The sequence below is a fragment of the Trichechus manatus genome, unplaced genomic scaffold, assembly GCF_000243295.1.
Source record: "Trichechus manatus latirostris isolate Lorelei unplaced genomic scaffold, TriManLat1.0 scaffold00488, whole genome shotgun sequence".
NCBI classification, from domain to species: domain Eukaryota; kingdom Metazoa; phylum Chordata; class Mammalia; order Sirenia; family Trichechidae; genus Trichechus; species Trichechus manatus.
Window position 1 is genome coordinate 52,497 of NW_004444424.1, and position 15,139 is coordinate 67,635.

Here is a 15,139-nt window from a genome sequence, read left to right on the forward strand (position 1 = left end):
CCCTTTCCCAGGAGAGGGAAGTTGGAAGGATGAGACTCCAGGAATTGCTCTTATTGTGGTGAGAAAAGACAACAGAGCAGAGAGGGGCTGAACTGGTGGGGAGAGCAGGGAAAGATTGGAAGAGCCCATGGACTCCTTCATGCAGGAAACAAAGCACTATGCTAGGAGAAAGGAAACCACGGTCTGGCTCTGTGTCTGCTGGATCCAGGGCAAGTTCACTCCCCTATGAAGCCTCAGTTTTCTCCTCTGTAAAATGAGGGGCTTGGACAGATCACCTCTCAGGCTCCTCCAGCTATGACATCCTGTGATTCTGTGTCTCTACCCAGACACGATTCTCCCATGGCTACTTCAAGGCCTCTGCTTTCTCTTCCATCCTGTCCCACCCTATTTCCTTGGCTTGACAGGAACCAGCTGATAAGCCTGCTAAGGACACTTAGAAAGAGAAGACCTTCTTGCATTCTTGGGGACTGCCTTCTTCAGCCCTCCTAAGCTGAAAACAGGCGTGGGCTTGATTTCTAAGGGAAACAGGCAATCCTCTTCAAACCTCGCCTTTGGCATCAAGCCCAACTAAAACAACCAAACAGTTGTCTTCAGGCACATTCTGGCTCATGGAGAAACATGTGTGTCAGAGAGGGATTTTCCAGTGGCTGATTTTTTGGAAGTACATCGCCAATCTTTTCTTCTGAAGCAACTTTGGGTGAGTTTGAGCCTCCAACCTTTCAGTTAGTAGTTAAATGCTTAACCACTTGCACTATTCAAGGACTCCTGGAATCACACCTGGTTCTCTGTTTTCTCTGCCTCTGCTCTGCCTTGAGTCTCTCAGAGGCCAGTGCCCTCAAGGTCACCGGCTGGAGGACATCATCTCTTTCCCTCACTGTGTGTGGAGACTTGGTGTGCAAACCACACCCAGGAAAGTATGCCACAGCTGTGCCCTTCAGCAGTAGATAAACCAATACCATGGGGAGATTTTCAGTTCCAGTCTGTTTTGCAGCCAGCCCCCAGCTGGGAAAATACTAGTTTCTTTCTTGCTGACCCCCAGGTGGTGACCCTTTCTTACCAATATGGTGGAGAGTAAGACAAACATTATTTTGGCCAGAATTACCTGTGAAAATGCCTTAGGAAAGTGCCATGTTAGAGACTGAAATACTGTCTCTCTCACTAAATCCTATTGCCACATATCCCCTGTTCAGACAAATGGCTGTTTCTCTGAGGTCCAGATTAAATAACTTATGGTTAGTGTCCATGTTGTGCCAAAAATGAAAGTGTATATTTAAACATTACATTAAAACTGAATGTGATGACTGACTGAGGTATTAAAAGATACTTTTTAAAAACAGGTAAAATCTTGACTTATATATGAATTAAAAATGAGCATGTGTCAAGGTTTTAATTTCATTAATGAATTATGGAACCAATAGAATGTTTGCGGTACGATGATCGATTTTATTTGGCCTTTGTCACGATGGTCTTGTAATTCCCACCAAACGATTGGATGGGACTATGCAAACAAAGTGCTTGTGGTCCACCAAGGGGATTGGACAACTTGCTAATAATGCAAATAAGATGCATGGCACTCTTGTGGGGTTGGGACCATGCAAATAAGGCGTATGGGGAAATTTATCAGTTTTGCCATCCCTCTAGGCTTAAAATGAGCCATCCCAGAGGCAGAAAGGAGATACTTCACTGCCACCAAGAAAGAAGAGCTAGGAGTGGAGCTTGTCCTTTGGACCCAGGATCCCTGTACTGAGAACCTCCTAGACCCAGGAGACAGAGACAGAGAGCTGTAACACTAGAGATGGTGAGAGATGAGAAGCAGCAGCAGAGCAATGGAGACAGCAAAGGCAGCACAACCAGGAGAACGGAAGGAGATGGTGCGACATGCTTCCTGGCCCAAGAGAGAGAAAGCGGAGTGCCTTTGGGCAGGAGGCTTGCTAGTGGAGTAGGGTGCCTCTGGACACTTATGGTGGAGCTAAAGAGTTTGCAACACTTGCTTGAACAGGGCAAAAGCTGAGACGGCCCAAAAAGCCCAAGAGGCATGAGGGGACGAGGGGCTGAGGGCTGAGATTTGGAAGGTCAGGGAGAGCCCTGCTTGCGGGCACAGCTGAGAAGCTATTCTGACCGAAGAACTGTATCCTGAGTCATTCCTGATCCTAAATTGTAATCTGATACTTCCTTAATAAACTCCATAACTCTGAGAATGGTCTGTGAATTCTGTGTGGCCATTGCAATGAGTTATCCAACCCACCAGAGAAGTAGAGAGCACTGTGTGAGGGACGGCTGGTGTCAGAATTGATAAAAAGGTTGGAGAGAGGAGGTATGTCTGACCTCTACCTCATAGGAATCAGCCTTAGGCTGTTGATATCGATAATGATTCTCCTCCCACCTGGTGAAGTTAGAGGAAGAGGCCGGATGATGATGCCACTGTGCCATTTTTACAGTTAGAGTCAGAAGTGGGATTTGCTGCAATGGCTCCAGACTCATGGAAGCGTGATACTTGGGAAGAGAAAGAATGAAAGTGCGTGGGAAGTGAAACTTTCGATTCTTAGATGGTTATTTCGGTTGTTGTTATCCGTAATGGCTGACAGGAAAGTGAGAGATGTTATGCTGTGCTGAGGGGAGAAAAGCTGCATCTGGAGTGGTTTGGTGCAAAAGCCTGGCAAGTTAAGCAAGATGATTGATAGGGGGCCATGGTCTTGTTCCACCCAGCCAGAGGCCCAAGGCCATATACATATGAATGGGAAGATAGGCAAAGTGTGGAGAAGATGAAACTGGAATGTCTTAAAAGGTTATGTGTTTACCTGAATATACTATGGATACTGTGGTGGTTAAGGTTTTGTGTCGATTTGGCTGGGCCGTGATTCTCAGTGTTTTGGCAGTAGGATGATGTTGTGATCACTTCCATGATGAGATTTGATATATTGTGATTCCCTCCATGATGGGATATGCTGTGAGTAGCCAATCAGTTGAAAGGGTGTTTCCTTGGGCTTGTGGCCTGCATCGAATATAAGTGGACATTCCAGCAAGGCTGTTGGGCTTTTGCTTGCACTGGATCCTGCAGCTGGCTCCTGTTTGTCTGACTTCTGGTTCTTGGGACTTATGCTAGCAGCTTACCTCCAGTCTTGCCTGCTGATCTTGGGATTCATCAATCTTCCCAGCCTGTGGGCAACAGCCCTGCTCTCTGACCTGCCGATCTTGGGTTCACCAGCCCCTGTGGCTACCAGGAGAAGCCTCAATCCTGACCCACAGACTTGGGATGTCCCAGCCTCCACAACCATGTGAGCCATTTTCTTGATATAAATCTCTCTGTATATATATACTTATGGAAACCCTGGTGGCATAGTGGTTAAGTGCTATGGCTGCTAACCAAAACGTTGGCAGTTCTAATCCATCAGGTGCTCCTTGGAAACTCTATGGGGCAGTTCTACTCTGTCCTATAGGGTTGCTATGAGTCAGAATTGACTCAGTAGCAATGGGTTTTTTTAATATCTATTTATATGTTTTACCGGTTTTTCTTCTTTAGAGAACCCAGCCTAAGACAGATACTGAATTCTTCTCCTACCTAGTGTTGTAAAACAAACCTAAATGTATGATGGAAAGGAATATTGGGTATTATAGATAAGAGAGCATGTAACTCTGCCTTCAGCCAATACTTGATTGGATATGCTAAAAGAAGAACTAGAATGTGCCCGAAATGTGCCCAATTCAATCTAGTAGCCCTGTGTATAGAGTATTGGGGGCTTTGGTTGAACATCTGAACCCCACTCAGAATATTTCAGGTCAGGAAATTTGCATTTGAAAATACATGCAGACCCACCAGGAACAGCTGAGAGAACCGGAAATTTGCATTTGAAGGATGGACCTGCAGGAAAAAAAAAATGACTGTATTGGTTTTTTAATTTGGAGCAAGAGGTTTACCTTTGGATGCATCGAGGTAGAAGAAGTCAGTGTCCATCAGAAGAACCCTCTTCCAGGACTGGAAGTTAAAGGGAGCTAGCAAGTAGACAGCCTGCTGTGCTCGCTTGAGGTTTCCTCCTGGGGCTACAAGATGAGTGGAAGGTGAGATGACGGTACAGCAATGGAGAGATGGGCTGAGTTTGGACATGTTCCACTGGCACCCATTGACCTAGCCCACAGGGTCTAGAGATGAGAGAGAGAGAGAATGAACTGGCTGGTCTGAAGTGCCAGGAGGTGTGTGGATTCCTGAGCCTATGGCTGGTACCCATTGACCTAGCCCACAGGGGCTAGGGATGAGCTGACCAGAACCTGAATGAATGAAGAGAAATATGTTTGACACCATGAGCTGGTGTAGATTGCTGCAGTTTGATGGTTTGCTCTGGACTGGACTTTGCTTATGGATGCAGATGCTCAAAGTTCCAACTGTAACAGAAGATTCTTCAGACCAAGGAACATAACTTGTCTCCTCAGAATACTGGTTTGATAGGGATGGGCAATTTAAACATTGGCTATCTAAAACGAGGGGAGATAAAGGCATGAAGTGCCTGGCTTACATGTTTTTATGGATATGCTTACACTTAAAATGAGGGGAACCAAGGAGGATCCCCATTCAATAGGTTCCTCTTTTCCTATGGGTCTGGGGAAGACAGGGTGCAGGAAGATGCTGATAGGATTATATGATTCATTTGTGCCTGTTGATTGTTAACAGGGTTAATTGTAATTATAAACACTGTAATAGTAGAAGCTGTAACTGTAAAGGAGTAGAAAAGAGGGGAGGCACTGCTGGACTGGAGTACAGTGGCTGAACCAAAAGTCCTCTAAAGGTATTGCTATGTTGATATGTCAAGAGAGGTGTGGAGTAAGGGAATAATCTCCTCTCAGTTAAATTTTATCAGAGGTCAAAAAGGTTGAAGATGTGACAAACTTTGGAGAACCTGACGAGATCAGATAGATACCTGCAGCAAACCTGAATGGCTGGTACCTGAGTAACCTCACCCTGAGGACTCTTTGACCATTGAATTACCAATTAGTCAATTGTTAATGACTGTTTTGGACTGATACAGTGATTGGGAGGGTGAAGTTATCCTCCTAGTATGAAAGAACCATGGCTAGAAAAGACAAGGGGTAGCCTACAGAGCATGAATCAGTTTTATATGGCCTTTCTTGCCATGATCTTGTAACTCTCACCAAATGATCGGGTGAGATGAAGCAAATAAGGTGCCTGTAGCCCACCAAGGGGATTGGACAGCTTGCCAATAATGTCAATGTGTATGGCACTCTTGTGGGGGTGTTGTTGTTGTTAGGTGCTGTCGAGTTGGTTCCAACTCATAGCAATCCTATGTACAACAGAACAAAACACTGCCTGGTCCTGCACCATCCTCACAATCCTTGCTATGCTTGATCTCGTTGTTGCAGCCACTGTGTCAATCCATCTCATTGAGGGTCTTCCTCTTTTTCACTGACCCTCTACTTTACCAAGAATGATATCCTTCTCCAGGGACTGATCCGTCCTGACAACATGTCCAAAGCATGTGAGTCATAGTCTCATCATCATTGCTTCTAAGGAGCATTCTGGCTGTATTTCTTCCAATACATTCTTTTGGCAGTCCATGGTATATTTGTATAAATATAGTATATGGAACCCTAATGGGGGATTGGTCAGTTTTGGCATCACTCTAGGCTTAAAACGAGGTATCACAGAGGCAAAAAGGAGAGACTTTACTGTCATTAAGAAAGAAGAGATAGGAGTGGAGCATGTGCTTTGGACCAGGATCACTGCACTGAGAACCTCCTAGACCCAGGACAGAGAGAGACAAAGCAGTAACACCGGAGATGGCAAGAGACTGCGAGAAGCAGCAGCAGAGAAATAGCAGCAGCAGAACCAGCAGAACCAGAAGACTGGCAAGAGATGGTGCAGTGGGCTTCCTGGCACAGAAGGACAGAAAGCTGAGCGCCTTCAGACAGGAGGCTTGCTGGTGGAGTGGGGTGCCTCTGGGCACATATTGGTGGAGCTAAACAGCTTTGTAACACTTGCCTGAGCAGGGCAGAGGCTGTATCAGCCCAAGAGACCCAAGAGACCGAAGAAGCCAAGGGCCAAAATACCAAGGGACATGGAGGGGACTGCCTGTGGGCATGGCCAAGAAGCTGTCCTTACTGAAGTACCGTATCCTGAGCCATTCTTGATCCTGAATTGTAATCCGTTACTTCCCTAAGAAACCCCATAAATGTTAATGAGATGGATTAGCGGCAGTTATATTGATGAGATCTACAAGATTAGTTTGTGTCTTAAGCCAATCTCTTTTGAGATATAAAAGATAGACGCGAGCACAGACACAAGGGGACATCATACCACCAAGAAACAAGAGCCAGAAGAATAGCGCGTCCTTTGGACCCAGGGTCCCTGCACCTGAGAAGCTCCTCGATCAGGGGAAGATTGATGACAAGGACCTCGCTCCAGAGCTAACACAGAGAGAAAGCCTTTCCCTGGAGTTGATGCCCTGAATTCGGGCCACTAGACTACTAGACTGTGAGAGAATAAATTTCTCTTTGTTAAAGCCATCCACTTGTGGTATTTCTGTTCTAGCAGCCCTAGATAACTAAGACAGTACCCAAGGATCAATAATTAATCTACCAGAGATTAAGTAAGTGAAGGGAATGCTGAAATGTAGGGGCTGTGAATCATGCTCATGGTAGGCAGGCTATCTCTTTTTCCAGGTAGTAAAGACAACAGGGGAAATCCAGATAAGTGGAATTCTGTAACACGTAGGCCTTAACAGTGGTAATTATAGCAATAACTATGTGTATTAAATACATAAATATTGTTGAGTGCGTTTTATGTGTCACTTTATTTAATACAGGAGCAACATGAGTAGCTGTAATTATTATGCCCATTGTTCATATGTGAGAACTTGGAGGCTCTGACAGCTTCCACCACCATACTCAGGACCCTCCTTCAGGGTTATTGTGATTCTTGTGTGGTCATCTGTCTTCCACTAGAAAGATTTAAAGACGCTCCTGAACAAGTTCAGCTCACCTGTGCTGTCTTCCCACTCTCTGCCTGCACACACACAGAGGCACATATGCCCCAGAATATGTGCTTTAGAACCTAGTAGGAATGGCCGCCAGGAACCAATGGTGACTCACCTCAGCCTCTGTCCCATCCCCTCCACCTTGGGGGCAGTCAAGAACACTGCATTTACTTGGAGAATATTGCTTTAATGTGTAGGACCCTGGCCACTTTGACTGGGAGTCTCTGTCAATTAGGGTGGATTTGAGGAGTGAGTAGCCTGCCCCAGTGGAGGTGCAATTGCCAAAAGAGAGCAGTGTCCTTTCACTCATCTCAATTAGAGAAGCAGGAGAACACATGTGGCCTCTGTTCAAGTACCAGATTCACCACAAGCAGCTTCCACTTAGCAGTGGGTGTCATCTAGCCTCTTCCCCAAGCCCACTGAGTTAGATTGGACTGGACTCCTCCCCTTTGAGGCACTAGTAACCCCAAGACACTGAGGAGCTGAAGGATGCATAAAGGGGAAAGGGGGAGCTCAGAAAGGGATAGAGTGGACTTCTGTCCCCTTCTGCTGCTGATAATTGAGCCCTGTGTCTTGATGGCTGGCTGAGCCATGATATTTGCATCCTGACTTGTTTAGAGGGACCAGGTAGCACAATCTCATCCAGCTCTTCTCAGTTGGCCTTTTTTGGGTCTGGTCAGGGTGTCCATCCTGCACCCCAGGATGTATGTGCCCTGCAGGGCAGTGTGGTGAAGGCCCTGATGAGACTTTCCTGCACTGGGTTGTCAGAGGGGTGTGGAAGGTTGAAGGAAGGGACACAAGGGGAGCCCTGAGGAGGCTGGTGACTGAGAATATTTGTTGTTTCTGGATGACTGGAGACTGAAACAAGCATAGCCCCGACCCACTGACACCATTAATGTAGGCCCTAAAAGCCTTTAGCCGTAGGGCTAGCAGGGTGTAGAGGCCTAGTGTGGGGGCCCCGAATCCTGTGAGAGGAGCTGAAGGGACTGGGATGAGGGCCTGACCCAGAAGAGAGGCTTGATAATAAGTTAGTGAATAAATGAATACCAAGAAATAGCTCTGAAATACTTCTACATATCAATAGTGTCTTGAGGTATTCTCTGCTTCCAGTGAGAGCAAAAGAGAGTTTAAAGTACAGCTGGAGGAAGGCAGACCTGATATGAGGAAGAATTTACTGATTTGGAGAGGGGGCAGGTTACACTCTCAGGCAGAGGCAAACCCAGGAGCTGGTTGACCTGTTAAAAGGAATAAAGCTAGCTTCCTTTCAAGGACAAGGTTGCTCTGTGGTACACTGCCCTGGTCCTTCCTACTCTGGTCCAGAGGAAAAACAGATGGTCCTTGGATTCCCTGGGGCCTGTGCCTGATGGTCATGGAAGGGCTCAGAAGGAGGAGGCACTGGGACAGCTGTGCCCACTGGCCAGAGCTCTGCAGGAGAGGCCACTGAGACAGACTGACTGGCACCCTCTCTGGGAATATTTAGGAAAGTGCTTTCTTGGTTGCAGGGACAGTGATGCTCACCAAATACTAGTCTATCTTCCACCTTTACCTCTGCTCACTGCACCCCCACCCCCACACCCACATTTTCTAGTCCTTGGCAGATAGGAAGGGCCTTGTGACTAGTTCGGCCAAAAAACAGGAGCAGAGATTATGTTACTTCTGGAATAATGCAGTGAAAACCCCATATGTGATTCTCCTATCTCCTTTTCCTGCTGTGGGGGCTGAGGAGGCTGTGAGGACACTGTGGACAAGATGGTGGAGCCTCCATCCATGTGTGTCAGGATCCCCGTCCTGTGTTATCTTTCATGGGATGTGTAGTGTGAGCAAGATATACGCTAGCATTGTTCTAATCAACTAAGTATTTGTAATTGTTTGTTACCACAGCATACCCTAGCCTATCCTGACTAATACACTGTCTAGGAGAAAAGGGAAAGTAAAGAAACCTTCATTATCTGTTGCTGTGAAACAAATTACTCAAACTTAGTTTAGGCTGAAAACAGCAACATTTATCATCTCACATTTTCTGTGGGTCAGGGATCCAGGCGTGGTTTAGCTGAGTCCTTTGGCTCAAGGTCTCACGCAGGCTGCAGTCAAAGTTTTGTTTGGGGCAGCTCAGGGCTCAACTGGGGAAGGAGCTGCTTCCAGTCTCACTCACATGGCCTTTGGTAGGATTCAGTTTCTTGTGGGCTATTGGACTGAGGGTCTCAGTTCCTCAAAGGATGTTGGCCAGAGGCTGTCCTCAGTTGCTTATCATGTAGGCCTTCCATAGCGCAGTTAACAATATGACAGCTGGCTTCATCACAGCAAGAAAAAGAGAGAGGAGAGAGAGAGTGTTGGAGCAAGAACGAAGTCACAGTATTTTATATCGTAATACTGGAAGTGACATCCCAACAGTTTTGTTGTTTCTATTTATTAGAGGCAAGTCCCTAGGTGCAGCCCACAATCAAAGGGAGGGACTAAAAAAGGATGTGAATATGAGGCAGCAGGAATCTTTAGGATCCATTTTAGAAGCTGTCTATACCAGCTTTGTACTTAGTATGTGCTAGAAACTGTGCTAGGTGCTTTTGGTCCGTTCTCTGTTTTAATTCATACTATCATTATGAAGCATGTAAAGAAAGTAAAGGTTAGCAAGTTTAAGTAACCGGTTCATAGATACACTCCACTAGAACCAGAATTTGATCGCAGATTTTCTTCAAATTGATTGTATGAGGCAGCCTTCTTAGAATCAAGGAAGTAAATTGGATGGATTTCATAATCAAGATGGGTTCTATAATTTTCTCATTTGTTCTCATGAGATAACACTCATATTTCCTGTTTCCTAATGTCCTAGGTGTCTGGAGCACTGGGGCCAAGGGTTCTGGAACAAAGGATTCTGAAGCTTTTGTTTCTTTGAAGGAAATCCAAGGAAGTTCTGTCTTGTTTCATGTGATCATGGAGCCAGGAGTAGATCCAGGAGCAGAGGTGAAGGAGATTACATGGAGTTTTGGTGATTTCTCAGCCTACAGAGACATGCTGTGTGTCTCCAGTGGGACAGACTCTCCAACATGGGTCAGTCTCCAGGACAAGTACAAGCAGAGGGTCCATGTGCCCAATATGACAACCCTGATGATTGAGAACCTGACCCTTGGGGACAGTGGGGAATACCAGGCTCGCATTACCTTACCTGAAGGAAGAGGAAGCATTCAGAAGTTCCATCTCATGGTCTATGGTGAGTGACTACCCCCTCACCCCAGGTTCATGGCTTACCTCCTTCTTTTGCCCCTGGGAGCATCACAAAAGCCCCCCTTTGCAGGATTGTACCCAGATACCAGTCTTCACATTCTATTTTCTCTGCCGAACATAGGGTGAGTTTCCCACAAGTGGAGAGCAGAGCTGAGATTCATACCTGGGATAAAAATCACTTCAGTGTTTTGTTAAAAAAGAGGGGAAATTTGACAGAAATGGAAATTTTTGCAGTAACATTGTTTCTATAGGAACTAAGGATACTTAATTTATGTCTTAATTTTCTATTGCTGCTGTAACAAATTACCACAAACTTAGTGGCTTAAAAGAAAATTGTTATCTTGCAGGTCTGTAGGTCAGAAGTCCGACACAGGTCTCACTGGGCTAAAAGGAGGGCTGTGTTTCTTTCTGGAGGCTCCTGGGGAAATTTTGTTTCCTTGCCCCTCCGCCCCCCCTTTCTTTAGCAGAAGCTTCTTTAAAAAAACCTGAAAATATTTTTTTATTTAGAGCAGTTTTAGGTTTATAGAAATATTACACAGAATTCCCATGTATCCTCTAACCCCCTGCAGAGTATTTCTCCTATTAACATCTTGCTTTCTGATGGTACGAGTTTATAATTGTTAAACCAATATTGATTCATTAACTAAAATCCATAGTTTACATTTCATTAAGGTTCCCTCGTTGTGTTGTAGAGTCCTATGGTTTTGACAAACGCGTATTACGTGTCCACCATTACAATATTACATAGAATAGTTTCACTGCCCTGAAACTCTATGGCGCAGTTCTACTCTGTCCTATAGGGTCGCTATAAGTCGGAATCGACTCGATGGCAACTTTTTTTTTTTTAAAATGTAAATGGTGTTGTGTCAAGTTCCAGTTGTTCATTGCTGGCATATAGAAAATCAATTGACTTTTGTGCATTAATCTTGTATCCTGCTACCTATTTTTTTTTTTAATTGTATTTTAGGTGAAGGTTTACAGAACAAATATTTTCTCATTAAACAGTTAGTATACATATTGTTTTATGACATTGGTTAACAACCCCACAACATGTCAACACTCAGCCTTGGAGGACTTTTTTTTTTTTTTTTTTTGGATGGACAAAGCCAAAGAAAAACCATTTCAAAAATTTCTGCATGTACATTGATTACGTTCTTCCAGTTGTGCTGCTATTCTCACTTTAGATGAAGGTTTACAGAACAAAATAGTTTCTCATTAAACAGTTAGGACACATATTGCCCTATGACAATGGTTAAGAACTGCACTACATGTCAACACTGTCCTTACTCAACCTTGGGTTCCCTATCACCAGCTTTCCTGTCCCCTTCTGCCTTCTAGTCCTTGTCCCTGGACTGCTGTGCCTCATTAGTCCTGTTTTGTTTTATGGGGCTGTCCAATCCCAAGCTGAATGGTGAACCTAAGGAGTGACTTCACCACTGAGCTAAAAGGGTGTCTGGGGGCCATACTCTCAGCATTTCTCCAGTCTCTGTCAGGCCAGTAAATCTGGTCTTTTTTTGTGTGTTAGAATTTTGTTCTACATCCTTCTTCAGCTCTGTCCAGAACCCTCCGTTGTGATTCCGGTCAGAGCAGTCAGTGGTGTTAGCCAGGCACCATCTAGCTGTACTGGACTCAGTCTGGTGGAGGCCTTGGTCTGCTACCTTACTATTACTACTTATTAATTCCAGGAATTGTTTTATCAGTTCTTTGGGATTTTCTACACAGATAATCATTTCATCTATGAATAAAGGTAATTTTTTTTCCTCCCTCCCAATCTATATACTTTTTTTATTACCTTTTCTTGTCTAATCGCATTAGCTATAACTTCCAGGGTGATGTTGAATAGGAGTGGTGAGAAGGGACATTCTTGTTTTGTTCCTGATCTTAGGAGGAGTGTATCTATTTTCTCACTACTAGATATTAGATATGATATTAACTGTAGGTTTTTTGTAGATGTTCTTTATTAAGTTGAGGAAGTTCCCCTCTGTCTTAGTTTCTTAGTGCTGCTGTAACAAAAATACCACAAGTAGGTGGTTTTAAAGAACAGAAATTAATTTTCTCACAGTTCAGGAGGCTAGAAGTCTAACTTCAGGGCATCAGCTATAGGGAAAGGTCCTTGTCTATTTCAACTTCTAGCATCTGGCAATCCTAGGAGTTTCTGGGCTTGTAGTTTCATCTGACTTTATCGTCATCAGATACTATCTGTTTTCCACCATTTGTGCTTGCTTTTGTGTCAATGTTGCTCTTTATATTACTCAGAAGTGACTAGGTGTAGGACACAGCATTATTAACATAACAAAGAAACCCCTATTCCCAAACGGGATTACACTCACAGATAAAAGGGTTAGGATTCCAACACATATTTTGGGGAGACACAATCAATCCATAACATTCCACCCCTTGGACCTCCAAAATTCACGTCTTATAAAACACATTCATCCTATGATATCATCCCAAAAGTCTTATCCCATTCCAGCAACAGCTCTAAATGCAAACTCTCATCTTCTGAAACATATAATCAAGGATGACTCTGGGTGTGTTCCATTCTAGGGCAAAATTGCTTTCCATCAGTGGACCTGTGAAAGCTAGAATACAAGTTATCTGCTTCCAAAGTACACTGTTGGGACAGGCACAAGGTAGACATTTACATTCCAAATGGGAGAAATAGGAGGTAAAGAAGGGGTCATGGGTACCAAGTAAGTCCACATTCCAGTAGACCAAATTTCAGTAGCTCTTAAGGCTTAAAATAATCTGTTTTCCAGGACCATCTGAGCAACGGCCACACTTTCTAGACTCTGGGCATTGGTCATTCTCTCTGGATTCTGGGTGGAGGCCCCTTGGCTATTGGCATCAGCCCCACATTCCAGGCCCACTGGGATGACAATCCAGTTTCCCTGGCTTTGGGTGGACCCATTCACCTGGTCCATGTGAGCGGTGACTCTACCCCCTCAGCCTCTGGTGGCTCTGTTCTCCTGGCCCACTGATATGGCGGCCCTGCCCCTTCAACTTGGCATACCTAAACAGCAGCTTCCCCTTAGGAACTATGATGGTGGAGACCTGACTGTTTGAAACCAAGGAGATGGTTTGTCCACCCTTACCTGCCACTGAGTGCTCCCTGTGATATTTGTGCTAATCCACGAACTGGTCCCGGGATGGTACATTCCTTCTTTGGAGGACAACATATGTCTGTAACCAAGTAGCTCCATTGGCCCGTTTCTTTCCTGTAGAATTCCAGAAAGCAGCATTTTCCCTTTATTTCACTCTATCTCTGTCTCTTCCCGTCTTAGCTAAAGGGATTTCTGCTAGGGTGGTTGATTAGATCCATCACTCATAGGCCTAATCTCTTTAGCAAAAAATTGTGTAGCCATGCCCTTTGTGAAAGTTCCAGGACACCTGTCCTTAATTTGTAGAACAGAATTTTCCAAGTCTGGTTTCATTTTGCACAATTCGCTTTAAAGTCTGTGTCTTTTATCCTACATTCTACTGTAATCAGCCAGGAGAAACTATGCTGCCATTTCAAGATTTTGCTTAGAAATCTCTTCAGCCAAATGTCCAAGTTCATCACTTACATGTTCTACATTCGACAAATCATTCAAACAGGATTTAAACAAGTTCTTTGCCAACTTATAAAAAGCGTTGCCCTTCTTCCACTGTCTACTAACCTGTTCATTATTTCCTTCCAAAACCTCACCAGAAGCACATTTAACGTCCACATTTCTAGCAATATTCTGTTCATGGTGATAGAAGCTTTTCACACAGCCCTCAATTCTTTCTGAGCTCTCAGCAGAATCACACTTAATAACCATAATTCTACCAAAAATCTCTTCAAGGCAATCTAGGCTCTTACTATCAATCACAAGAAAATTCCTCCAGCCTCTATCCATTACCCAATTTGAAGCCACTTCCACATTGTAGGTATTTGTTTGAGCAGTACCCTACTTTCTGGTACCAAGTTGTGTCTTAGTTTCTTAGTACTGTTGTTACAGAAATACCATAAGTGGGTGATTTTAAAGAATAGAAATTTATTTTCTGACAGTGTAGAAGGCTAGACGTCTAAATGTAGGGTTCTTGGGTTAGGATTCAAACAGATATTTTGGGGGGACAAACTTTAATCCTCAACACTCTCTATTACTAGTTTCCTGAGAATTTTTTTAAAATCATCATCAGGTGTTGGATTTTGTCAAATGCTTTTTTTGTATCTATTGATATGATCATGTGATTTTTCTTCTTTTGTCTATTGAAATGATGAATTACATTACACTCACTCCTCACTTACAGACCTGGTTTTGTTCCAAAGACCAGGTTGTTATGTAAAAATTGACTTTCTGCAAAAACAGAGAATGATCATATCAAATCACAAAATGGAGAATGACTACATAACTGTCAAATAACACCATTATATAACTGCCAAACCACTGATAATCATGGCCCAGCCAAGCTGACACATAACCTTCACCATCGCAGCCAGTATTACTCGGCTCACATTTCAGTGTTTGCTACTCCAGACATATGTTGTTAATGTGCAAAATAGTTTGATAGTAGATTTTTTTTTTTACTACTGTCATAAATGTGGAAATGTCAGATTACATGCTAGTTCTTAAAGTGAGGTTAGGTGTAACTGATTGGTGAATATTGGGTCACCCTTCCATACCTGGAATAAATCCCACTTGTTCATGGTATATAATACTTTTAATACATTATTGCATTCAAATAGCTAATACTTTGTTGAAGAGTTTGCGCTTATGTTCATGAGAGATATTGCTCTGCAACTTTTCTTCTTAGTAATGTCTTTGTCTGGTTTCTATATCAGGGTAATGCTAACCTTGTAGAATCAGTTGAGAAGTGTTCCTTCCTCTTCTATTGTTTTGGAAATGTTTGAGAAGGATTGGTTCCAAATCTTCTTTAAACGTTTGATTGAATTCACCAGTGAGTCTACTTGG

General features: G+C 43.9%; 1 protein-coding gene across 5 annotated transcripts in view; it reads left to right on the top strand.

Annotated features, from left to right (window-relative positions):
- The window catches only part of LOC111819400 (SLAM family member 9-like), a 27,701-nt gene that overhangs the window by 2,285 nt on the left and 10,277 nt on the right, over positions 1-15,139 (top strand). For 3 of the 5 annotated variants that reach the window (XR_002823049.1, XM_023725850.1, XM_023725851.1), the window contains exon 2: positions 9,811-10,188. Coding sequence is in view for 4 of the 5 variants with exons in the window: in XM_023725850.1 (XP_023581618.1) it covers positions 9,811-10,188 (378 nt within the window). In the remaining variant the exon portion in view is untranslated. Of the gene's footprint in view, positions 1-12; positions 698-9,810; positions 10,189-15,139 lie in introns of those variants that run through there. The other 2 variants (XM_023725852.1, XM_023725853.1) reach the window with 2 other exon arrangements.